Source organism: Caretta caretta, chromosome 5 (assembly GCF_965140235.1).
Source record: "Caretta caretta isolate rCarCar2 chromosome 5, rCarCar1.hap1, whole genome shotgun sequence".
NCBI classification, from domain to species: domain Eukaryota; kingdom Metazoa; phylum Chordata; order Testudines; family Cheloniidae; genus Caretta; species Caretta caretta.
In genome coordinates, this window is record NC_134210.1 from 42982372 (window position 1) to 43008939 (window position 26568).

At 42.1% G+C, this 26568-nt stretch overlaps 1 protein-coding gene and 1 long non-coding RNA gene across 12 annotated transcripts in view; one reads left to right on the forward strand and one right to left on the reverse strand.

Moving 5' to 3' along the window:
* ERBIN (erbb2 interacting protein) overlaps nt 1-12936 on the forward strand; it is a 225299-nt gene extending 212363 nt beyond the window's left edge. For all 11 annotated transcript variants that reach the window (XM_048851872.2, XM_048851875.2, XM_048851877.2 and 8 more), the window contains 3 exons: nt 4423-4515; nt 5355-5429; nt 9705-12936. In XM_048851872.2, the coding sequence (XP_048707829.2) occupies nt 4423-4515; nt 5355-5429; nt 9705-9812 (276 nt within the window). In that variant the 3' untranslated portion in view covers nt 9813-12936. The remainder of the gene's footprint in view (nt 1-4422; nt 4516-5354; nt 5430-9704) is intronic.
* Nucleotides 5601-26568, reverse strand: part of LOC125637456 (uncharacterized) — a 53296-nt gene continuing 32328 nt past the window's right edge. The window contains exon 4 of the long non-coding RNA XR_007356944.2: nt 5601-6165. This is a non-coding gene — a long non-coding RNA (uncharacterized LOC125637456). The remainder of the gene's footprint in view (nt 6166-26568) is intronic.

Genomic DNA, 26568 nt, shown 5'->3' on the forward strand with positions numbered 1-26568 from the left:
TAACTGATTATCCATGGCCCTTCATGCTTATATGATAATTAAAATATACAAAATAGTAATTAAAAACTCAAAATACCTATGGTCGATTTCAAGATCATCTGACTAGTAATACTCACCCAGATGTTAAAATAACCAACACATTTAATAGTGCAAAAAGCCTGTGGTAGAAAAAAGGTGACTTCTGCAGCAAGTCCAGAAAACTAATAAAATTTGGGTTTTGACAGACCAAAGTAAGGTAGAAAGTTCCACAGCCAGCGACTGGACCAATCTTGGAGGGCATCTTTCCACCAGCCCCCTTCTTTTGAAACAAGGGCTGTTAATTCAGTTTCCTTTAGTGATCACAACTGCAGTTGTATTATAATACTCACTCACGAACCTGTGATGCCTCAAAGATTGCTGTCAGATTTGCACTTGAACAAATTGAGACTTTTGGACGTTGCAAATTAAATGAGAGGAAAACCAAGTATTTTGGCTACGGAACTGAAGTGTCAGGCTATTGTGGAGGCCTTCAAGGCCTATTATCCATATTTACTAAGTATGGAATTCCTGCAGTACAGTGCTGTGGAGTGGTTTCTTACGAAGCACAACCCAGAAGGACACTTGTGGAGGTGGAATCATAAGCTGTCCAAATATATATTCATGGTTTACCATAAACCTTTGAAAGCCAAATGTGGTTGTGGATGCACTCAGCTAGGTGAGGGCAGTGAGAATAGATTCTAGTGAGGACATCTGGCAAGAACAGTCTAAGGCCCCTGAATTACTTTTGATGCACCAACACACATCTCAAAGATACCCATATTGGGGAGGTTAAACACAGTTCAGGAATGATTATCTATTGATCTGGCTACCAACTTGCTGGTATAAGGATAACAGGATTGTATGGTCAGCAAGCTTACAGAAAACAGTACTGTCTTCATGATGGTGAAGCAGCAGACACCTGTGATATGAAAAGACACTGAGCAAGGTATATGACAGGGTTTTTGGCTGGGCATGGCTGCAGAAGTTAAAAAGTGAGTACTTTCTTATCTTATCTGTCAAGAAAGGAAAGCACAAGCAAGGGGAGGCAAAACTCCTTTAGGGGAAAGGGCCTCAATTTAATAAACCCTGAGAGTTCATACAGAATTACTTGAAAGGCCTATTACCAGAAACACCAGCTGCAAGTAGATATTTGCTGCTAGTGTATGACACCATCTCAAAGTATGTGATGGCACATCCACTGAAGGATAAAAGGATTGATACAGTTAAGGCTGCATGGATGAAATATGTAGTGTTGCAGTTTGGCCCACCAAGCTACATCTCCAGTGATCTGGAAAAGAATTTGAGTCACGGTTATTACATAAGTTCTGCTGACAACTCCAGGTAACCAAGGCGAGGACCAGTATTGCCCACCCTACGAGTAATTGTGGGGGGGAGGATAGCTCAGTGGTTTGAGCATTGGCCTGCTAAACCCAGGGTTGTGAGTTCAATCCTTGAGGGGGCCATTTGGGATCCGGGGCAAAAACTGGAGATTGGTCCTGCTTTGAGCAGGGGGCTGGACTGTTGGGGATTGGTCCTGCTTTGAGCAGGGGGTTGGACTAGATGACCTCCTGAGGTCCCTTCCAACCCTGATATTCTATGATTCTATGATAATAGAGTGGAGCGAAAAAACCGCACCCTTGGTTCCATGCTTAGACTCAGTCAGTGAAGAACAACAAGACTAAGATACAAGACACCTTTTTACTCCTGGGGAAATTCTGTGCAAGTGCAGAATTAATGTCCTGTGTAGATTTACACACACACAAACACACTTATTTATTCTGACAGGGAAGCGAAGGGAAACCACGAGAGGGATCACAGTGCAGTTATACCTTTCGCCCACCAGGGGCTGATGTGGTGCCAAAGAGAGGGCAGCTGGCTCACAGGCCAGAGCAGCCAACTGCAGAGAGGGAGGGGGGCAGAGGCTGCCTTTCTCACAGTGCCCTGCCCACAGCGCCAGGTGAGGAGGCACAGAATATGAGGGGGACGGACAGAGCAGAGCACACCGGGCAGCTGGGGGGCAGTAACCCAGACTGGGGTACAGAAGGACTACTAGTGGGGGACAGACTGGGGTGGGGACACAGGAACTGTTGGGGTGACATTGAGTGAGGGTGTAGCGCCACATGAGGATGGGGAAGAATGGGTGCAGGAACACATGGGGACAGGGACAGATGTGTCTGATTGGTTTGCTGACCAATTCCTCCCCCTGTCCCCGCTCCAAAAAAAAACAAGCAAACAAAAAAACCAAAAAAACCCCCAACCTGATGCATACTTTTGCCATCCACACCCAGCAACCCATCCAGGTTCGCTCCAGGACTGTCCCAGCAATTACTTGCCTCTCCCTCAGCTCCTCTGTTGTCCCTGACTCCCCCAAGCCTTTGCATCGCTTCTGAGCAATGTGGGAAATACGGTTCTGAATTATAACACAAGGTTCTGTATTAATATTCCTAGTAAGGAATCTGTCAAAAAACCATTTCCTGAATCTTTTTTGTTGTCTGTATTGTTACAGACATACTTGCTGACAGGTATTTTGAACTAAATTACCAAAACAATGAAACTGGTGTTATTTTGACAAATTAAATTTTGAAGAATTTGTATTTTTTTTGGCACAGAATTTTTAATATTTTGGTGCAGAATGTCCCCAACAGTACCTTTTGTCATCTTTGCATATAACACCAGCCAGCTATCCATTACTCTCCCTATGAGATTATTTTTGAACTCCGTAAACACTTGCTTCCTTGTGAAGTGACGTTCAGGCAGCAAGAACCTGCAAGGCCCTCTGCACAGGTAGGTGATGCAGGAGAGTCTTTTATTAGTGACCTGAAGGCAGCATTCCAAAAGATGGAGGAAAATGAGTTGGAAGCAAGCATGACAGGCACAAGATACCAGAAATAAAAAAATTATGCCTGTCCCTGAAGAAGAGAAGGTATGGCTATGCAACTGGAAAAAGCATCCAGGAAAAAAATTGCGGGACTGCCAATAGTTGTAATTCTCATTTCTAGAAATCAAAGGAAGTAACAACTGCAAGTAACAACTCCAGCACACACAGGCAGGACTTAACTTCCTCCTAGTCCCTCCTCTTCCCCCTTGAACAAAGATGACAACATAACATCAAAACGAAACAATTCAACACTAAAATTAAGATACAGCACCGCATATTAGGGGAAGTGCTGTCTGCCCTGATCATTGCAGTATATAATAGAAGAGAAACTAGGTGAAACTCTAGGCATTATTCTACCTCAGTAGGCAGCTCCTTACTCTAGCTATACCCTAGGAAAATCAGTTGCTAGATGATAGTTCAGAGCTAAGTTTCCCTGATAGGCTGGAAAGCTCCTGATTTCTGGAGCCTCTTTCCAATCACCTGCTCCTATCTTCTGCTGTTATTGGGAGAAAGTTGTGTGGAGGAGGTGCTGTATAGTATTTTGCTGTAGGTAGTGTCTTGGAGGGCTGCTCTAGGACACTAACTCACAGAGATTCCTAGGAGTTCTCTGAGACTTGACCCATAGAGCCCCTACCTAGAGCATAGGCCCAATCTGTCCACACCATTAAGATATGGCAAGAGCACAAGGCAGTGTTTTGGATAGAGTGGTGGTACATAGGCAGCTATTTTTCTAGTCATATTTTTATGACCATAGTGGATTGGGGACCAAGCTTTGTCCACAGATGCTGTGCCTAGTGTAAGTTGTGGGGACCGAAAAATAGGATCATGTAGGAATGAGGGGAGCCAGCGAGAGAAAGGAGAGATAGGATTAGGTGTGGGAAACTCAGAGAGCCAGAATGGGGGAGTTCAGCTGGCGTGAGCCAGGAAAAGAGGCATTATCTCATTTACATAAGCTTACTCCCCTATTTGCCAGGTGTGCAGATTAGTGTGTTAAATCATTTGGGTTATATCTCTATATTTCTGGATTTATAGCCTTAGGAGGTGTGCTATAATCTAACTAAACTAATACACCATAAAACTTGGCTGTTGTTGCTGTGTATTATGTTTTAACACACTGTTACCAGAAATTATATTTGAGATATGATTATTTCTTTTGAACTGTAGAGTAGGCTCTTCAATATTTTTGTCTTTGTTAATTTGAAGGCTGTTTAGTACTAATTAAATCAAAGCATCTGTATGAATATTAATCAGCGTTCCGAGAGTAAAGTTTACTTTTGTTTTTTGATTGTTGATATTTTGCGGGTATATTGTATGTCTGTTACCATATTCAAAACTTCCTTGTATTAATATTAAAAATGGTAAGAGGAAAAACATTGAGATGGTGCTCTTTCCTACACCATTTGTCAATGTAAGTCTTGTTTGGTCATAATTCCAACTATAGTATTTAGACAGTATGATACAGCATTTTATAGTATGTCCATTTCTGTGGATCTGAGCTTTCAGGGCAGTTCCTTTTACTTTGTTAGATTCGAGTGAGAATTGAAAAAGATCCAGAGCTAGGATTTAGTATATCAGGAGGAGTTGGCGGTAGAGGAAATCCATTCAGACCTGATGACGATGTGAGTATTTCATATATATGTACCTGTTTTAAGAGTTGTTTTAAAGGCAAAAGATGTTTAAAATAGGTTTATTTTACGTGCTTCACTTTAAAGCATAATAAATGACCTGGCACATATCACCTCTTTGGTGCACTAAACAGTATCTCATACACACTTGTGAGGTTTTTAATTGGAATTAGAACAACTGTATTTAGAGCAAAACAATAGTCAGTATTTATATAGTACTTTTCATCTTCAAAACACTAAGAGATTTATTATCAGACAAAGATTTATTATCAGACAGAGATTTAAAATCAGACAAGACATAGAGGGAGGCTATGAAAATTGAGATAGAAAGGGATGAAAACAATTTGACCAAAATTACAGTCCATGAAAGTTAGTGGTGGGGACAATCTAGATTGGGTGAATGGTAAGATTTTAGAAATGTCAAGCATTACAAACAAGATAACAGTGAATTATGGAGTTTAAAATTACATTGTCTCTTAAAGGAAAAAGGATTTAGCCAAGAGCACTTACATCCAGTGTCGATACTACATTTTATACATAATATACATCTGGCAATTTACACAAAGGGGTTAATTTAAAATTCAGATGGAGAAATATTTTCCCTTCAGTGTTCCAATTAATGCAATTCTTCTGTCTTTAATCTCTGAGAAATTTTTAATCATAAAAGCCAATGAACCTATTATTTTTCACTCTTTCACATTCTCTTTTGTTTAATGGGGAAAATCAAAGAATATCTTAAGTTACAATGGCTTCAAGTTGCTCCAATATCTATGAAATAAAATCAGTCAGAATTCTTCCCCCCCCCCCCCCCCCCCCCCAATTTCTTTCTACAGGGTATATTTGTAACCAGAGTGCAGCCTGAAGGACCAGCATCTAAACTGTTGCAGCCTGGAGATAAAATAATTCAGGTACTGTAATTGTAATTGTTCTGCTTAATGTACATAGTCCTTGTTTGTATGTTTGTTCTGTCAGTCAGTGCCTTTCTTATTTATGGCTACTAGTGGCAGAGTACATTCAAGTTTAGTACTTATATTCTTTACATAGTTTTATCAATATCTCTTCCAAAAGAAGTCTTGGAAAACCAGTTATACTCTGTTTTATTTGAGTATTTTTCAGATATATTAGTATCTCAATTACAGTGCAGCCTAAAAACAAACAACTTACAAAAGTAAAAGCATTTTGATAGACAATGTAAGTTACCTAACATATGATAAAGCCACCGAGAATACAAACTTGGACTTGAGATTGAGCAGCTCCAGCTAAATGATTGCCTGCATTTGAGTGAGGCTTCAATAGTTCTGTGCAAATTGGTTCCTCCCATCATTGCTGGGAAACGGGACTGGCTCTGGATCTTAAAGGGTGCAAGTGCTGTTCCATTATAAGAGCAGATATATCTTTATAGTAGTTTATACAGTTAGGTTTTGGAGGTGTGTGTGTTTGTTTGCAAACATACATAACCGTTGATTAAGACACATGGGAGATATTTGAATTGAACTGTATTTTGTAAAATCGAATATGTGCAGAGGGTAGCCTTCTGTTGGAATAGATTGTTATTCCTGATATTTGAATGATATTTCAGTAGTTAAATTTTCCCTTTGTTGTCCGTCTACATGGTGGGTTGGTTTTTATGAAGGAATTCATTTTCTGAAAAAGAGCAAAGAGAAAATGTCTGGTGAATGTGCTGAGGCAGTAATTACAGGTTCTTTCATCTTTCAGAACTCCTAGGCCATATTTGCTCTGACAGGTTTTGCTATTTGTGATGATTCTATTTTTCTCATGCAAATTGTAAAGCAGGATCTGGCAGTGGCAGAATGGAAAACCTGTCCTATGCTGCCACAGTGCCAGTTACACAACTTTTGTATTTGTATGTCTTAGTGAAGTTTCCCTGAAGCTGCTAAAGAGAGAATCCATGGTTGTACACATTTTGCTGATCGCACCTTTGTACACTTTACAACTTCTGTGTTTCTAAAGCACAAAAGCATCTCTGTGTTTGGATGTCTTTAGCCCTGGTCTGGATACAAAGGATGGCCTCAGAAGGTTATTACTTTCTCAGGAAAACATGCATTAAATGTATGTCATAATGTAAAATTTAGGCCTGACTGGTGGCTGTATAGGTTTGTATGCACTTTGGATATCAGTAGGAAGGTTAATATCTGGAATGGGTCCGGTACAGCAGTGGCTTTCAACCAGGAGTATGTGTACCCCTCGGGCTACTCAGCGGTCTTCCGGGGGTATATCAACTCATTTAGATATTTGCCTAGTTTTACAACAGGCTACATAAAAGCACTAGCAAAGTCGGAACAAACTAAAATTTCACACACAATGATTTGTTTATACTGCTCTATATACTATACACTGAAATGTAAGTACAATGTTTATATTCCAATTTATTTTATAATTATATGGTAAAAATGAAAAAGTAAGCAATTTTTCAGTAACTGTGCTGTGACACTTTTATATTTGATATTGTTTTTAAGTGAGGTAAAACTTGGGAGTGCACAAGACAAATCAGACGTTTGAAAGGAGTACAGTAGTCTGGAAAGATTGAGAGCCACTATTGTCCAGTTCTTGACTTATGAGTAGTTACCCAGCTTCTGCTCTTCAAAATGGAAGTCCTGCTGCAGACCACACTCACCTAAGGAGTTATTGCAGGGGTGGGATTTGGAATAACATTTAAAACACAATATAGGTGCCATGCATCTTATTTACATGACTCTCATTTAATTTTCTAACTCTTGTCCACTCTCCTACTCTACCTCAGTTCCCGCAATTGGAATGCTGCGCAATTCTCCTTATTTGGCTGTGGTAGTAAAAAGTAGCAAGCCTTGTTCAGCTGAAACCTACAGATCCGTTTGGACTATTAACTTTTATCAAAGATTAAGCTAAATTCTAGGTATGACTGACAGAGAATCAGTCAAAAATTGGTTTTAAATCTTCACTTTAATGGCTTTGTTATGCTAGTAACATAGCAGCAATGCTTTCTGAAGCTGTCCAGGGTGATGTGTCTAAATACTACTTGTCTTTATGGTGTTCTTTTTTGGTGATGTCATGATGAAGTCTCTCTTTAATTAAACAATTCACTACTTGATTACAGTAAAAGCTTTGTAATCTGGCATGTTCGAGAAATGCGGGGTGCCAGTTAGTCAAAAATTCCAGTTAATTAAGAGTTATGCTTACCAATCGAGGGAGGGAGTTTGAGTGCAGGAGGGGGCTTGGGGCAGGGGGTTGGCGCTCACCTTGGGCGGTTCCCGGCCAATGGAAGCTGCGGAGCCAGCACGTGGGGCAGCGCACAGAGACCCTGTGGCTGTTCCTCCACCTAGGAGAAGCAGGAATAGGTTGCTGCTTCCAGGGAGCTGTGCGGAGCCAGATAGGGAGCCTGCTGGCTCCGCGCCAATTGGACTTTCAATGGATATCAGAAATACTGGTTTCTAGAGCTTTCTGTTTGGTAAAGTGCCGGATAACACAGCTTTTACTGTACTCATCATGAATTACATGGTAGAAGAAAATGGAGGTGCAGGTAATAGATTTGCAGATAACGTGGTAGATCCTTACAGAGTTGCTTGCGTGCACGATTCTGATATCACCGCTAAGAGGTGATCTCTCATTTAGTGAACACTGCTCCTGCTATACTGATGAGGATCAAGAGTCCCCCTAGAATTGAACAAGGAGCCAGCTACGGGATTTGTTGAGAGGGCAGAGCCCACGGAATAACAGAGGTGGATGCCCTCAGAAAAAAATGTAGTTGCTGGAAATGAAGGACAGATTCTAAAGCAGTGGGTGGCTCCTGAAGTCTTGCAGAAGACTCAATGCTCTGAGGGTTGAGAGAGGACCTAATTTGCTTGCCTGAAAAATGTATACGGGCTGACTCCTGTTGAAAAATAATTAGTATCTTAAGCATCAGAGTTGCATCGTGGGTGTAAAATCCTCCCTCTCCTCCTTTAAAAATAAAAGTCAGCCTTTAATAAACTTAACCCACCATATACCACATTTCTAGATTCCAAACCTGTGGTGCTCAATATTCATTATACTCAGTAACTCCTCACTTAATGTTGTAGTTATGTTCTTCCAAATCCAATTTCCCCATAAGAATTAATGTAAATGGGGGGAGGGAGGGTTAGGTTTGGTTCCAGGGAAATTTTTTTTGCTAGACAAGAGACATGATATACATATACAGTATAAGTTTTAAACAATTATTTAATCCTGTACACAGCAATGATGATTGTGAAGCTTGGTTGAAGTGATGGAGTCAGAGGGTGAAAGAGGGTGGATCGTCCAGCTGCTCCTCCTTCTGTTTTTTCCAAAGTGCTGGGGGGTGCTCAACCCCTAGCTCTGCCCAGGCCTGCCCCAACTCCACTCTTTCCCCTGAAGCTCCCCTCCCCTCCCCTCCTGAGCACGTGTCCTCGCTTCTCCCCCCAGCCTCGTGAAGGCCACGAAACAGCTTTTTTGCGCCATTCAGGAGGCTCTAGGAGGGGTAGGAGAGAGGATGTGGCGCACAGCCTCCCCCTTCCTTCCCCATGCCTCCCACCCGCAGCAATCAGCTGTTTTGGGGTGTTCAGGAGACTCTCGGGGGGGAGGAGGAGGGAGCTGCTGACCTGCAGGGCCATTGGCAGGCGGGAGGCGCTGGGGTCGGGTGGAGGAGAGCTGATAAGGGGGCCGCTGACCCACCCTGGTTCCAAGCCCCCACAGCCAAACTATATTATAAGCAAACATTGCACAACTTTAAATGAGTATGTTCTCTAATAGGTCAGCGACGTAACAATGAAACAGTGGTAACCGGGATGATGTTAAGTAAGGAGTTACTGTATTATACTCATTTTTTCTTTGTGGTAGAGGGCACCTGTGTTCAATTTATTAGTTTTGTCTAGTGCAGTCATACTAAGTCAAAGAGAGATAGGATTTATATGCTTTTTCAGTTCTGGTTCCTCTATTTTGGGTAGCTGCAAATGTGTCCCTATCGCCAATCTTTGAAGCAGAATTCTTCCACAAACAGTTAAACATGCAGATGACTTCACTTCCCTATCTTACAGTACAGAATGTTTCTGCCACAACATGAACAATCTAATAATGTGAAAACCTATTGAGTTTTATTGCTAAAATTAAAGACAACTTGCTGTTAGTTAAAACGCAAGTTACAAATAACATGTCCTGGGGACATTATTAATAAAATATAATTTCCTTCTTAGGCTAATGGATACAGCTTCATCAATATTGATCATGGACAAGCGGTGTCCTTGCTGAAGACTTTTCAGAACACAGTGGAACTCATTATTGTGCGAGAGGTTTCTTCATAAATACTGTGTGGGGGGGGGAGCCAGCAAGATTCATCGAAGGACTTGTGGGAAACTGAATATTTTGATTATTTTTATATATGAAAGGAACTTGAAAAAATTATGATCAAAATTTGTACAGTAATGAAATATTGAACTTGTGGTTATGGGGAAAGAACCACTGTATAGAACATACAGGAAACCATTTTTGAAATGCATATGGTGAATAATCCTGGTTATGTTTTTAAGCATTATAGCAATCAAGGATCACTCCTCCAAGAACAGACCGGTGTTGTTTTTGTACAGAGGGTAGGTTTATTTTTGGATAATTCTTACACATTACTAAACTTTGTGCAAGGCTGTGAGAAGCCTCAGTTGTAGCCAGTGGACAGATGGCAGGGCTGTCTGTCCTGTAGCTGTTTGTTGCCTTTATTTTTATTCACTGGGTATTAATGTGTTATGCTGAAACCACTTCTCTAGATGTGGGCAAGAGGTTTGAAATGTTGGCTTTGCTATGTGCATGTTGTATAGATGAATGGGTAGATGGAAGTTGGTGCTGGTTGGGTTAATTTAAAGGCCTAGTGAAGAACTATTTGCTATCAGTATCTGGAATCAAGAAAGAAGGAAACATTTGGTTAGTCTGGGAGTGTACGTCTACCAAAAGAATAATGCAACAAAAGCATAATGTCTTTTTAGGAAGACTATAATTACATTATTGTGAGCTCTTCAGGATTTGTTTTTCTCATCATCATCATCATCATCAATCATCATCATCGACTATCCATTTGCTATGTGTGATTCAAGTTCTATTTTTTTATTTGCATACACAATTTTTTTCAACTGTACTGTGCCCAGAGGTTTTTCCCTGCCATGGAAATCCCCGATTTTGTGTAAATGGTGATACTTCTATCTTCTTTGTAATAAGTACTCAATTTTAAACTTATTTATAGATTTAAAAAAAAAAAAAAAACCCAAAATGGCCAGTTTTTAAGATTGTGTTGCCTGTAAAACACACACACAGTAAATGGGTTAGGAACGAAGGATGAGGAAAGTCATCTTGATTTTTTGTTTGGCCTTGCATTGCCTTCTTAAACTAAAAGGATACTACGCATGGAGCTAGGTAACCAAAGCAAGTTTGTGAAACTGTTGAACAGTGATGGATAATTGCTGTGGGTAACTGTAGAGCAAAAGGACGGGGTACTTGGAACCCACCAGTTTGTAACGGTATTTCTTAAAGGGCTGTTCCTACAGGTAACATTAAATGTGAACTAGACACTTCAGAGTCATTAAAGGGTTTCTAACTATATTAATGTAATAGTGATTTACCACAGGCTGCCTTTGTTCCTTATTACTGTGTAAAATATTTGATTATACTTTTGTTTGCCTGAAACATTAACTTTGTTTTCTCTTTATTTCCTATGTAATTGAGTAGAGATTGCATAATCTGCAGTGGTAATTAAAACATGGTTATTATGGACCAGGGAAAAGTGCCATAGAAGACCAATAACTGTTTTTAATCAGGGCTAATTATTAGCCTGTCATTGGAGCAATATTCATTTGTTGCAATTCATTTTTAATTAATAAATATGAGTTGATAGTTTTAAACTGGTAGAAATTGACTTTTCAACCCATGTATAATAAAATGTTTTTAATAAAGCTAGCAAGAACACCAGCCCACTTTAGTTTTTTGAAAAATGAGCTGGAACATAAAGGAATTGTACATAGCTAGCTGAAATAAACAGGCAGTACTTTTTAGATACGTGAACTCCAATATTATTGCACTTCTTTCAAAACTGTTAATCTGTTGCTTCTTGTACTGTGTCTAGTTTAATAATTTTAACTGAAACCCTTTAACAACTCTTTGTATATTATAATTTTTTAGTTGATTTTCAGTAATATTTACATAGGAACTGATTTTTTTAATATTAGCAGAAGTGTGCTGTATTTTGATAAAATTCACTTATTTTCTGTGTGCTTTAATCTTTACAGAAAAGAACAAAAAATATAGCTATATAATGGCAGGCTTCCGCGTTCCTTTTTTTCCTCTAAGACTTTTTAATTTCTCAATATATTTTTTTATTGACAATGCAAAATAATCACATCACGTCTTCATTGCTTTTAAAATCATACTATTTTTAATCACACTCTGCCTTTTAAAGGGAATACATACCGATAAATCCTAATTTAACTTGACCTGATACATAAACTCTGTAACTCTGAGGAGGGAAAAGTCCAAAAACCAGAACTGATTCTTTACTGATCTTGGACTTATTTTAACTTTGTGTATATTATACAATAGGTTTAAATAGTTCAGTGAGGGTTTCTACTGTTGCAAATGCTGTAACATTTTTCTTTAATGTTAACAGAAGGTTTAAACTGTGTTGTGTCAATTAACTTAATTTGTAAGGTTGTGTATTGCAGAAAAACACTGTTACCAAAAACATTGGTTTGGCTATGATATAACTGTAGGAGTTTAGTACTTCTTGTGGAAATACTTGGCCAAAGTCTGTCCTCAAGAAATTAGCAAATTAACCATGAAATAAAATATTGATGGTATTGATTTTACAAAGAAAATATTGGAGGTTTTTTTTAAAATGTATTGAAAATGGTTAGGGGGTTAAAAAAATTCAGTATATATTTTTTGGAGAGTGGGAAGGGAGAGGTCTGTTTAATTAGTTCATTCAAAATATAGGAGGAGGAGAACCATATCAAAATTATTTAGCCTATATTTTCAAACAAAGGAAAATCAAATTCATCAGCATAAGTGTGGAATTAACAACGTTGACATCAACTCAATATTCTTTCTCATCATAACAATTCATTAAAGAATCAGTTCAACTGACAATGAAATTTCCCACGTATTTATTATGTAAATATTTTTCTGATTTCCTTTTTCGGACTGAAGTTTAAGAAGTGTGTATATACTTGAAAGCATTCTATGAACACAAACAGCAATAAGCAACCCAGAGAATCAAGCCTTTATGATTGATTTTGCTGTACTACATTTTTTTTAGAATTATTTCCTTTTCAGCAGTTCTGAAATGTTTTTATTGATCAGCATTTATCCAACATTCCAAATTTTTGTATATAAATAGATTGTTTCTGAGATAACACATGGAGAATAGATAATAAACTAATGCTCTTTAAAGCTGTGTGTAACTGACTTATTTAATGTTTAGAAAGTTCTCCAGAACATATTTTTCTGTAGTTTTATATCATTTGCATAATACAGACCTCAGTCTTTCATCAAAATGTATTAGTACAGATTTACTTTAGCCCAGTGGGACTCTGTGTGAATGCTTAAGGGTCTACTTTAGTGGATCTTGTTGCAGGACTGGCTCAGAATTTGTGAGGACGCTTAATAGTTTTTTGGTTTTTTTTTTAACAAATATCTATTACTGTTCCAACCTGGCTATAACTATGGCTGTGTCCATTGCTATTCCATTGAGGCTGCCATTTCCCTTTAACAGACTGAAACTAAGGGAAATTAAGACAGATGTAAACTTGCTCTCCATTGAAACCAGTGGGAAAAGCACTGTATTTTGAATAACAATTTGAGACTTAATATTCTTTTAAAATGCAGTTAGGTAAATGAGTCTGGTTTCCACTTGGATTTGTTTTATTGCTAAGGAGTGTCCAGGAATCTCAGAAGAATATGGATAACCAACTTGCCCCTGTCACTGAGGTATGGGATGCCTCAAATGTGACTACTCTAGCGTCAACAGCCCAGAAGGTGGGTGAGGTCAGGCAGCAGAGTCAGAGAGAGGACGTTTTGGGGAGCAGTCTGATTTGGGAGGACTGGGCTACTTGAATTCTTTGAGGAGGTCAACAAGCATGTGGACATGGGGGATCCAGTGGTTATAGCCTACTTAGATTTTCAGAAAGCCTTTGACAAGGTCCATAGTCATAGACAGTCATAGAATATCAGGGTTGGAAGGGACCCCAGAAGGTCATCTAGTCCAACCCCCTGCTTGAAGCAGGACCAATTCCCAGTTAAATCATCCCAGCCAGGGCTTTGTCAAGCCTGACCTTAAAAACCTCTAAGGAAGGAGATTCTACCACCTCCCTAGGTAACGCATTCCAGTGTTTCACCACCCTCTTAGTGAAAAAGTTTGTCCTAATATCCAACCTAAACCTCCCCCACTGCAACTTGAGACCATTACTCCTCGTTCTGTCATCTGCTACCATTGAGAACAGTCTAGAGCCATCCTCTTTGGAACCCCCTTTTAGGTAGTTGAAAGCAGCTATCAAATCCCCCCTCATTCTTCTCTTCTGCAGGCTAAACAATCCCAGCTCCCTCAGCCTCTCCTCATAAGTCATGTGTTCTAGACCCCTAATCATTTTTGTTGCCCTTCGCTGGACCCTCTCCAATTTATCCACATCCTTCTTGTAGTGTGGGGCCCAAAACTGGACACAGTACTCCAGATGAGGCCTCACCAATGTCGAATAGAGGGGAACGATCACGTCCCTCGATCTGCTCGCTATGCCCCTACTTATACATCCCAAAATGCCATTGGCCTTCTTGGCAACAAGGGCACACTGCTGACTCATATCCAGCTTCTCGTCTACTGTCACCCCTAGGTCCTTTTCTGCAGAACTGCTGCCTAGCCATTCGGTCCCTAGTCTGTAGCTGTGCATTGGGTTCTTCCGTCCTAAGTGCAGGACCCTGCACTTATCCTTATTGAACCATCACCAAAGGCTCTTAAGCAAAGTAAGTTGTCATAGGATAAGAGGGAAGATCCTCTCCTGGATTGGTAACTGATTAAAGGGTAGGAATAAATGGTCAGGTTTCAGAATGGAGAGAGGTAAATAGTGGTGTCCTCCAGGAGTCTGTACTGGGACCAGTCCTATTCAACATATTCATAAATTATCTAGAAAAAGGGGTAAACAGTGAGGTGGCAAAATTTGCAGATAACAATCTGGAGTAGTCCAGGCAGACTGCGAAGAGCTACAAAAGGATCTCTCAAAACTGGGTGACTGGGCAACAAAATAGCAGATGAAATTCAATGCTGATAAGTGCAAAGTAATGCTCATTGGAAAACATAATCCAAACTATACATATAAAATGATGGGGTCTAAATTAGCTGTTACCACTCAAGAGGTCTTGGAGCCATTGTAGATAGTTCTCTGAAAACATCCACTCAATGTGCAGCAGCAGTCAAAAAAGCGATCCATGTTGGGAATCATTAAGAAAGGGATAGATAAGACAGAAAATATCATATTGCCTCTATATAAATCCATGGTACGCCCACATCTTGAATACTGCATGCAGATGTGGTCGCCCCATCTCAAACAAGATATATTGGAATTAGAAAAGGTACAGAGAAGGGCAACAAAAATGATTAGGGGTATGGAACAGCTTCCGTATGAGGAGAGATTAAAGACTGGGACTTTTCAGCTTGGAAAAGAGACAACTAAGGAGGGATATGATTGAGGTCCATTAAAATCATGACTGGTATGGAGAAAGTAAATAAAGTGTTCACTCCTTCTCATAACACAAGAACTAGGGGTCACCCAATTAAATCAATAGGTACCAGATTTAAAACAAACAAAAGGAAGTATTTTTTCACACAACGCTCAGTCAACCTGTGGAACTCTTCACCAGAGGATGTTGTGAAGGCCAAGACTATAACAGGGTTCAGAAAAGAACTAGATAAATTCATGGAGGATAGGTCCATCAATAGCTAGTAGCTGGGATGCGCAGGGATGGTGTCCCTAGCCTCTGTTTGCCAGAAGCTGGGAATGAGCAACAGGGGATTAATCATTTGATGATTTCCTGTACTGTTCATTCCCTCTGGGGCACCTGGCATTGAATGCTGGGATAGCTGGACCTTTGGTCTGACCCAGTATGGTGGTTCTTACGGGCTGAAAGGGCTGGGAAGATGGGCTAGCTGGACCTTTGATCTGACTCAGTATGGCCTGTTCTTATGTTCTTAATCAAAAATAAATATAAAGTGAGCACTATACCCTTGTATTCTGTGTTCTATTTGAAATCAATATATTTGAAAATGTAGAAAACATCCCAAAATATTTAAATAAATGGTATTCTATTATTGTTTAATGGTGCGATTAATCACAATTGATTTTTTAATTGCTTGACAACCCTAGTTTATACTTTTTTTCCCCCCCAGATAAGTATGTTTTGTTTTATTGGCTGTTTTATAGCTTGTTGCCACTTGTTGCTCCAGACCCTGGACTAGGCCATCTGGAGAACTTTATTTCCATCGGAGTTACAGCTGCTGCCACAAATCAGAACCAACTGCCTTTTGCAGCATAGGGGGTGAGACTATTCCCAGCAATAAACCCTTTGTACTGATAGAAGGAAACACTAAGAGAAGATGAAAATTATGAGTAAATAAATTCTTTATGTACATATAGTTTTAAACTAACCTAAAATTAATGTTCTACATCCAGTGTTTTTTTGTAATTAATTTGCTACAGAAAGGGTGTTGAGTTGTCCTAATGACAAGACATCACACTTTGTTCAGTGGAGAGACTGTGGTGTTCAGTATTTGAAATGTTGGGGAGGTTTAGTGACTAGCTTCAGGAAACCCACATTCATAATCCTAAGGGCAGAATGTACTAACATCCTTACCTTTATATTGTGTGTAGTATTTTACATACTGGGTAGCAGTAGTTTGAGTTAATAAGGAAGAAGCTCTTGTAAGTTAGCAGAAATTTAAATAGTTAAGAGGAAGCCCTGGGAAAATTGGGTTTGTCATTACTGTCTTCCCACTCAGAGAGATTACAAATGACACCGTGTGGGTTCACAGTCCACTAAAGAGACTTGAAGGTTGCATTTACATTTTTTTGCTGTGTGCACCTAGATGAGAGTAATGTATTGTTCCGCTAAAGCACTGATGCACAGTTATCACAATACAGATAATTTTAGGTGGTTATTACATTACTCATTTAACAATGAAATTCCTCCACATTTTGAAAACTTAGAGTGTAATTTCATACTTGAAGTGACAATTGCCTGAAATTTTAAAATGTTTCTGTTTGGCTAAACAAATGATTTTTCAATTTGTGCAACAGTAACAGTACATAATATAGATGAAGCATTACATACTGAAAGCCAGTCAGTTGCTGCTGGGTTTAGAAGTCACATGTATTTAATTCAGATTTTTATTCATCCTCAACAACTGAGCACTGCAACTGACTATTTAATTTCTTCTGACATTAATTCATCCGATTGTTCTTACAATTATGAAGATTTATGGCAAAGGAAAAGTGATGATGATGATGAATAATGTATTCATCAGAAGAAGTTGTAATTGCAGACTAATATAAAGGGTGACAGGCTACTACTAGAAAGAGTTTAACATCATGTCCTTTCCTCTTACGTTATAGTCAATTTGGCTTATGAAATGAAGTTGTCTCACCATCACCAGTGGTAATTAATCTGTGTCAAATTTGTGGATTAGTGTGCAATTAGAACGAAAAAATCTTTGTCCAAAATACTGAACCATAAAATAATTAACAGCTGTGGTAGTCTGACACTGAAAGACAATTTCTGGATACAATGGGACAACATTTTCCAAGTGATGCAAAATAATTTAACATGACTAATGAACTCTTAAGCCTGGTTTACACTACGACTTTAAGTCAAATTAAGCAGTGTTAGAGCAATTTAACCCTGCACCCGTCCACCCGATGAAGCCACTTTTGTCAATTTAAAGGGCTCTTAAAATCAATTTCTGTACTCCTCCCGGAGGAGGGGATTAGCACTGAAATCGACATCGCTGGGTCGAATTTGGGGTAGTGTGGACGCAATTCGACAATATTGGCTTCCGGGAACTATCTCAGAGTGCTCCATTGTGACCGCTCTGGACAGCGCTTTCAACTCAGATGCACTAGCCAGGTACACAGGAAAAACACCGGGAACTTTTGAATTTCATTTCCTGTTTGGCCAGCGTGGCGAGCTCATCAGCAGAGGTGACCATGCAGTCCCAGAATCGCAAAAGCTCCAGCATGAACTGAATGGGAGGGACTGGATCTGATCGCTGTTTGGGGAGACAAATCCGTGCTATCAGAACTCTGTTCCAAAAGATGAAATGCCAAAATATTTGAAAAAATCTCCAAGGGCATGATGGACAGAGGCTATCACAGGGACCCACAGCAGTGCCGCATGAAAATTAAGGAGCTCAGGCAGGCCTACCAAAAAACCAGAGAGACAAATGGCCGCTTGGGGTCAGAGCCCCAGACATGCCACTTCTGCGATGAGCTGCATGCAATTCATGTGCCCCTACCACTACCCCACCCCTGTCCGTGGACACCTGCAAGGGAGGAATCTCATGCAACAGGAAGAGAATTTTGGGAACAAGGAAGAGGAGGAGGAGGATAGCGTACAACAGGGAAGCGGACAAACCGTTCTCCTAGACAGCCAGGAACTGTTTTATCACCCTGGAGCCAATACCCTCCCAAGGGCTCCCGGACCATAAGCCGGAGAAGGCACCTCTGGTGAGTGTAGCTTTGTAAATATAATATGTGGTTTAAAAGCAAGCGTGTTGAATGTTTAATTTGCTCTGAAGACTTGGGATGCATTCGCGGCCAGTGCAGCTACTGGAAAAGTCTGTTAATGTGTCTGGGGATGGAGCGGAAATACACCAGGGACATTATTAAGGGGACATTCAGAGGTGGCCATTCCTGCTGGGCTGTTTGCCTGTGGCTGAAAAGAAATCTTCCCCGCATTTAGCCACGGGGTGTGGGGGGGCCCGTTCACGCTGAGCGGTTTGCATTTGGCTGGCAGGGATCTTCCCTGATACTAGTCACACGGTGGGAGGAGAGGATGAAGTGATCATTCCAGAGAATTGGGTGTAGGGGACGGTTTAGTTGGGTTTGTGCTGCACATTAACCCGAAAACCACAGCCCCTCCTTTTAAATGGCCAACCCAACAGGTGCTTGGTATGGGAAAGGAGGGCACTGCTCTTTGAAACCATTCCCACATGTTACGAAGGTTGAAGAAACTGAAAGACTGTGGCTTACCATGGCTGCCTGCAAGCCGAATTCTGTTGCCCAGCCCCGTGTGTGTGATCTCTCACACCAAACTGGCAGGCCCTCAATATAAGAGGCAAAATGTGACATTGTACCAAAAGCACAATGTTAACAGCTTGGTTCACCGTGAGTCTGCCCATTGTTCTCTAAAATGTGTCTTTTTAAATACTACTCTCCCTTTTTAACTCCCGCAGCTGCAAATGTTTCAACACTCCCCCTATCATCTCCGTCCCAGAGGCTAGTGCAGATTAGAAGGCGAGAAAAACACACTCACAATGAAATATTCTCTGAGCTCATGCAGTCCTCCTGCACTGAAAGAGCTCAGCAGAATGCGTGGAGGCAAACAATGGTAGAGTCCAGGAAAGCAGAAAATGAACGTGAGGGCAGGAGGGATGAGCAAGAGGAGAGGTTGCAGGAGCAAGAGGAAAGGTGGCAGCAGCGTGATGAGAGGAGGCAGGATGCAATGCTGAGGCTACTGGGGGATCAAACTGATATGCTCCAGCATCTGGTGGAGCTGCAGGAAAGGCAGCAGGAGCACAAACCGCCGCTGCAGCCCGTGTAACCGCCCGCCCTCCTCCCCAAGTTCCATAGCCTCCTCACCCAGATGCCCAAGAACACTGGGGGGGAGGGGCCTCTGGTCACCCAACCACTCCACCCCAGAGGACTGCCCAAGCAACAGAAGGCTGGCATTCAATAAGTTTTGAAGTGCAGTGTGGCCTTGTCCTTTCCTCCTCCCCCATCCACCACCCCACCTGGTGCTTCCCTCCTCCCCCATCCCTCCAGGGCTACCTTGGCAGTTATCCCATTTGTGTGATGAATTAATAAAGAATGCATGATTTTGAAACAACAATGACTTTATTGCCTCTGCAAGCAATGATCGAAGGGGGGAGGGCGGTTGGCTTACAGGGAAGTACAGTGAACCAAGGGGGGCAGGTTTTCATCAAGGAGAAACAAACAGAACTGTCACACCATAGCCTGGCCAGTCTTGAAACTGGTTTTCAAAGCTTCTCTGACCTGCCGTGCTCTTCTAATCACCCTGGTGTCTGGCTGCGCATAATCAGTGGCCAGGCGATTTGCTTCAACCTCCCACCCCGTCATAAACGTCTCCCCCTTACTCTGACAGATTTTGTGGAGCACACAGCAAGCAGCAATAACAATGGGAATATTGGTTTCGCTGCGGTCTAACCGAGTCAGTAAACTGCACCAGCATGCTTTTAAATGTCCAAATGCACATTCTACCACCATTCTGCACTCGCTCAGCCTACAGTTGAACAGCTCCTTACTACTGTCCAGGCTGCCTGTGTACGGCTTTATGAGCCATGGCATTAAGGGGTAGGCTGGGTCCCTAAGGATAACTATAGGCATTTCAACATCCCCGACGGTTATTTTCTGGTCTGGGAAGTAAGTCCCTTCCTGCAGCTGTTCAAACAGACCAGAGTTCCTGAAGATGCGAGCATCATATACCCTTCCCGGCCATCCCACATTGATGTCGGTGAAATGTCCCTTGTGATCCACCAGTGCTTGCAGCACCATTGAGAAGTACCCCTTGTGGTTTACGTACTGGCTGCCAAGGTGGTCCGGTCCCAAGATAGGGATATGAATTCCATCTATTGCCCCACCACAGTTAGGGAATCCCATTGCAGCAAAGCCATCCACTATGACCTGCACATTTCCCAGAGTCACTACCCTTGATAGCAGCAGCTCAGTGATTGCGTCAGCTACTTGGATTACAGCAGCCCCCACAGTAGATTTGCCCATACCAAATTGATTCCCAACTGACCGGTAGCTGTCGGGCATTGCAAGCTTCTAGAGGGCTATCGCCACTCGCTTATGAACTCTGAGAGCTGCTCTCATGTTGGTATTCTTGTGCTTTCAGGGCAGGGGAAAGCAAGTCACAAAGTTCCATGAAAGTGCCCTTTTGCATGCGAAAGTTTCTCAGCCACTGGGAATCATCCCAGACCTGCAACACTATGCGGTCCCACCAGTCTGTGCTTGTTTCTCAGGCCCAGAATCGGTGTTCCACAGCATGAGCCTGCCCCATTGCCACCAGGATGTCCAATTTGCCAGGGCCTGTACTTTGAGAGAAGTCTGTGTCCATGTCCTCATCACACTCGTCACCACGCTGCCATCGCCTCCTCACCTGCTTTTGCAGGTTCTGGTTCTGCACATACTGCAGGATAATGCGCGAGGTGTTGACAATGCTCATAACTGCCGCGGTGATCTGAGCGGGCTCCATGCTTGCCGTGGTACCGCTTCTGCAGGAAAGCAGAGTTGCAGGGGAAGCAGTGGCTGATGACGGATGCCACGAGAATAGATATTTATAGAGAACGACGAGAGGACCTGTGAGGTGGATTCATGAGAGCAGAGTTGCAGTGGAAGCAGTGGATGGACGATGGTTAGCACCGTGTACATTTCCCAAGGAAGAACATGTACCTGGGAGCCCATGACAGACAACATGGAGAAATTCACTACTGAGACAATAGCAGCAGAGCACAGTGGAAGCAGTGGATGACGATGGTTAGCAGTTCTACTGCACCGTCTGCTGAAAGCAGTATGGCGTCTGCACGGAAAAAAGGCGCGAAATGATTGTCTGCTGTTGCTTTCACGGAGGGAGGCGCAACTGACGACATGTACCCAAAACCTCCCACGACAATGTTTTTGCCCCATCAGGCGTTGGGAGCTTAACCCAGAATTCCAATGGGTGGTGAAGACTGCGGGAACTGTGGGATAGCTACCCACAGTGCACCGTAGTAAGTCAATGCTAGCCACGGTAGTGAGGCCACACTCTGCCAACTTACACAAGCGCATTATGTCCCCGCTAATCAACTGTATAAAATCAAGTTTCTAAAAATCGACTTCTATAATATCGACCTAATTTCGTAGTGTAGACATACCCTTAGAGTTACCACATTTCTCATTTTGCCCTTCGTGAGAGAGAGACTTGATATTACAATGCACAGCAATTTTTTTCCTGCATTAATGCATCTTGAAGAGTTCTTGCCTTTTTTGTTTTAGCAAAGCTAGCATTGGAAACTGAGACAGACCTCTGCATATCCACATAAATTCCTAATCCTTCTACATTACTTCGAAAATATACTCCAGTACTGGAAAACAGTCCTAAGTAACACTAACAGAGTAGGACAGGAGTGGACAAACTTTTTGGCCTGAGGGCCACATTGGGGAATAGAAATTGTATGGGGAGCCATGAATGCTCACAAAATTGGGGTTGTGGTGTGGGAGGGCGTGCAGGTTCTGAGTGGGGGTGTGGGCTCTGGGGTGGGGCTGGGGATGAGAGGTTTGGGGTGCAGGAGGGTGCTCTGGGCTGGGAATGAGGGGTTTGGACAGCAGGAGGGGGATCAGAGCTGTGGCAGGGGATTGGGGCATGGGGAGAGGCTCGGGGTGCAGGCTCTGAGCGGTGGTTACCTCAAGCAGCTCCCGGAAGCAGTGGCATGTCCCTTCTCCGCCTACTACATGGATGTGTGGCTGGGCAGCTCTGCATGCTGCCCCATCCGCAAGCACCACCCCTGCAGCTCCCACTGGAGCACCGGAGGGAGCCATTGGAGCGCGTAGGAGCCAGAGTGGGCTTCCGGGAGCCACGTGGAGTGCCCCCGACCCTGCATTCCAGCTAGAGCGCCGGAGCAGGGACATGCCACAGCTTCTGGGAGCTGCATGGGGCGGCCCGTGACCCAATGCCCTGGCTGGAGCGGGACAAGACCCAGACCCCGCTCCCCAGCGAGAGCTCGTAGGCTGGCTTAAAACGGCTCGCAGGCCATAGCTTGCCCAACCCTGGAGTGGGGGCTTCTTCTTTTTGGATAATTCTTGATTTGATATAACATTCTGAATCTACTCTTATTCTTCCTAATTTAGATCTTTTTTGTTTCCCACCATAGAAATCTTGCTGGTAAATTCCTGAGTTGTGGAGCAGCACCTCCACAGCTAAGGTAATAGAAACCTGACTTTACCCCACACATGCAACTTTCTCAAAAAGAAATCGGTCTTTCTGAAATCTCATCCCTGGGTAGAAATTTTCTGAGAAGTTTGTGGAAAAAAAATCAGGAACGAAATGTTAAAGTAATGATGCTCACATTTCCCCCCCCCACCCCCGTTGACTTTTTACAAAAATTCTTTAACTCTTTTGGGTCATCATAGCTCCAGAATGGCTTGCTCTACCACTCCAGCTGTTTTTGTTTTTCTCTGTCTGTCTGTCTTGCTAGGAAAGTGCTTTCTTTACCCTTTGGGGGGAAAGGGCAGATGCACGTTGAAGACTGCTTGTTTCAGATAAGGAGGGAGAAGAAACTGAAACTGTCCGTTGTTGTTTTGGTCTTTGGTCTGTATTTTAGGCTGGGGAAGAGAAATGTCCTGCACAAAGATCTGTGGCCTTGAAATGTAGAATGCAAAATATTTTCTTGGTTTTTATTTTTCCTCCCCTTTTTTTTAACTGATCTACAGATTGGCCCATGCTTGTACGGAACTGTTCTCCCATATCTACAGAGCAATGTTTAAAATTATTTTTAAACTTCCAGAAATATAAACTGACTTGCTGCTGACTGTGAACAGTGTGGGGAGGAGGAGATGTGGGAGTGGGAATGTGGAGGGCCAGAAGCTGGAGAAGGGCTAAGGGACTAGATTGCATTGAGTTGTGCTATTCAGACTTGCAATAGAGTTCTGCCAGGAGGCAGGAAAGGAACTGGGACAGAGATTAATGGAGATTTTATAATCCAATAATTTGTTCATACATGAATGTTAAGGGATGAAGTTACAGTTGAGTGCTGTTGTAAATTGGGTGGGGCGAGAGTGAGTGAGGACAGAATACATAAATATGGCGAACAGGCCAGACTCCCTAACGGCTCATTTCTTTTAAAGGTTTGGGGTTTTTTCCTTTTTTTCCCATTTTGAATTTTACAAGCAATCTGGGGGTTTTCTTCCATGGGTTTAGGTATGTTGAAATCCCGTAGACTGCTCTGAAATCTCGACTGGGGATATTTTCTTGCACTTATAGGATGGCTTTGCTATAACTGCTGGGATTGAGCATTTGGTTGAGACAAAGATTGATTAAAAATACTGATTTTTTTTTAAACTGCATTTTTATTTAAATCAGCGTTTGTGGAGACTGGACACCACTTCAAAGAAGCATTTGAAAAGGAGAAGACAAAGTGTTTTTAAAAAAGGTCCAGTGAGTGCCTGTATATAAATATAAATGGGTGGAATAACATTTACAATAAACCTACTGTTTGTGTATAGTAACTGCTGAGGGGAAGGAGCTGCTTATTTGTGGTGACAAACACTGATAACTCCAATCAACCACATTCATCTGAGTATTTGACTACAGTCAGTGGAGATACATTGTGTCTCACACCTGTTCATTTTAAGTGCACTGTGACTTGACAGACTATGCCTCTAGTAGGGCTAAGATGAGGAGAGCTTTACAAGAAAAATTAATATATGGCTGTTCTGAACATTTCTAATCTTACTGAATATCTGAGCTCATACTGTGATTAAACTGATTTGCAACAACCACTTTGCAGCTGCCAAGTATGAATAGGAAGGTGGTAGTACATTTGTCACGACTGATGAAGTGAGTGCCTAGAAGTTCATGTTTCAGAGTGGTCCAAGCTAATGAAAATCTGAAGAGTATAGATAGGATATTGTCTCTTGTTTGCCATAAGGTAACAAATATTGATCTAAATAGGTATGCTGCAGAGTTGCCCCACATATTGAAGCCAGTAACAGTGTCACTTGATTGTATACAGAAAAATTCAAGTTCAACTGCTGAAGTTGTTGACGTGTGAAAGAAGCTTGGAAAAACTTCTTCTGAATTGCAATTAAGTGATGGTAAAATATATGTTCTGAAAGTATTATCAGCAGGCTCTAACATCATATTCATGGAAGTTAAGTCCATTAATGGCTATTAGCCAGGATGGGTAAGGAATGGTGTCCCTAGCCTCTGTTTGTCAGAGAGTGAGATGGATGGTAGGAGAGAGATCACTAGTTCATTACCTGTTAAGTTCACTTCCTCTGGGGCACCTGCCATTGGCTACTGTCGGTAGACAGGATACTGGGCTGATGGACCTTTGGTCTGACCCAGTATGGCCATTCTTATGTTCTTATCATGCCATTTTTTTTAGCATATTGGATCAATCTTCACAAGTACCTTTACTCTCAACAAGGGAATCAACAATTGCTCTTGAATATGGAGAAGAGGTTTACTCTGGAAGTTAATTTCTGCCAACAGTAATTCAGCTGCAAGTCAAGCTTCTTTCATTTCAGAAAGTTATATTCTTCAATGAAATACTGAAAAAAATGTAACAGTTATTCAGTGGTGATAATCTGAAGTAAATGCCCTGGGAGAAAACTAGGAAGCAATTATGAAAGTGATGTTTCAATTATTAACTGCTACAGCTTCTGGCAATGTTGAAAGGCTATTTTCATAGTTTGGTCTGGTACACCTAAAGATTAAAAATCACACTTGAACAGATAAAGCTTCCAAGTTGATATTCCCTCCCATACATTTTAATTCTGAAAAACTTGAAAACAACCTTGGTTAATTTGAATAGTAGGACTCGGTAGTTCACCTGTGATTTCTGACTATGGGTTGTAATTACTGCATTATGACCAGAGTCGGGAAAGTAACTGATGATCTTCTTTTGAGTGGTGGTCCCTCTCTGTATTCCACATGTGGAAGCACTTCTTAGTAGTGCCTGTTGACCTGCACATCTATAGTGAATCTCCTCGTGCTCCCAGTTTAGGGTATAGGAGGTAGTGCAGGTCAACGCCTCTCCAGTTCCCTCTTACCGCTGCATGGCCCAGGTCGGAACTCCTGTGCCTTCACGTTCATACTTTTCTAAAAGAGTGACTCACTTTTACTTTGTTGTAAATAGTTGTATATAGTTCTTTTTAGTGTTAGGTAGCTAAGTTAGTATAGTTAGTTTAGTTTTTCTTCTAGTGCTTGTTCATGTCTCTTCCAATCAGGTGTGCGCGTTGCATGCATGACAACTGGAAGATTTTTTTCCCCTAGCAGTATCCGTAGGGTTGGCCTGGGCGCCCCCTGGAGTTGCGCCATCATGGCGCTCCACATTATGCCCTGCCAACCTGACCCCCTGTCAGTTCCTTCTTACCGCCTGTGACAGCTAGCTGGAACTCCCCATTGCTCTTGCCTTGGCAAGCGCATGTTTCGCAGTATCGTGTGTGTATAGTTAGATTCAGTAGTAGTTTCGCTAGTATAGCTAGTTTTCTCAGAAGTTTTCTTTGGGGATTCCCACACACACACGTTTTCCCCAGGTCTAGGGTACGCCTCGGTCCCCGGGCTTTAAGCCATGCTCAGACTATGGCAGGTTTATGCCAAGAAGTGACCTGCACATTTCGTGCTTAGTGTCTTTGGGAGGGTCACATTAGAACCCGTTGTAAAATCTGTAGAGGGTTCGCCCCAGACCCTCAAGGACAGAGAACAGTGCCTCCGAGTTCTGCTTGTGGAGGCAGCACTTTTAAGCCTCAGTCAGACCCTGGCGCAGCAGACCCGGCCCCAAGTGCCACCTCCTTGGTGCGCAGCGCTCTGGCACCATTGACGCATGAGCCAGTGCCGAGGAAGGACTCTAAGGACCCTCGGCACCACCACAGAGCTGTGCACAGGTCCCAGGCATTGGTCAGACACCAGTCTTCCCTCCCCATGCCCCAGAAAAGAAAGAAGCCAAAAGAAGGTGCTCTCTGACCAGGTCTAAAGACCAGGTGGCTAGCAAGCCCCCATTGGGTGCCCAATCGGTGGGGCCTCCATCAACTCCTGCCCCAA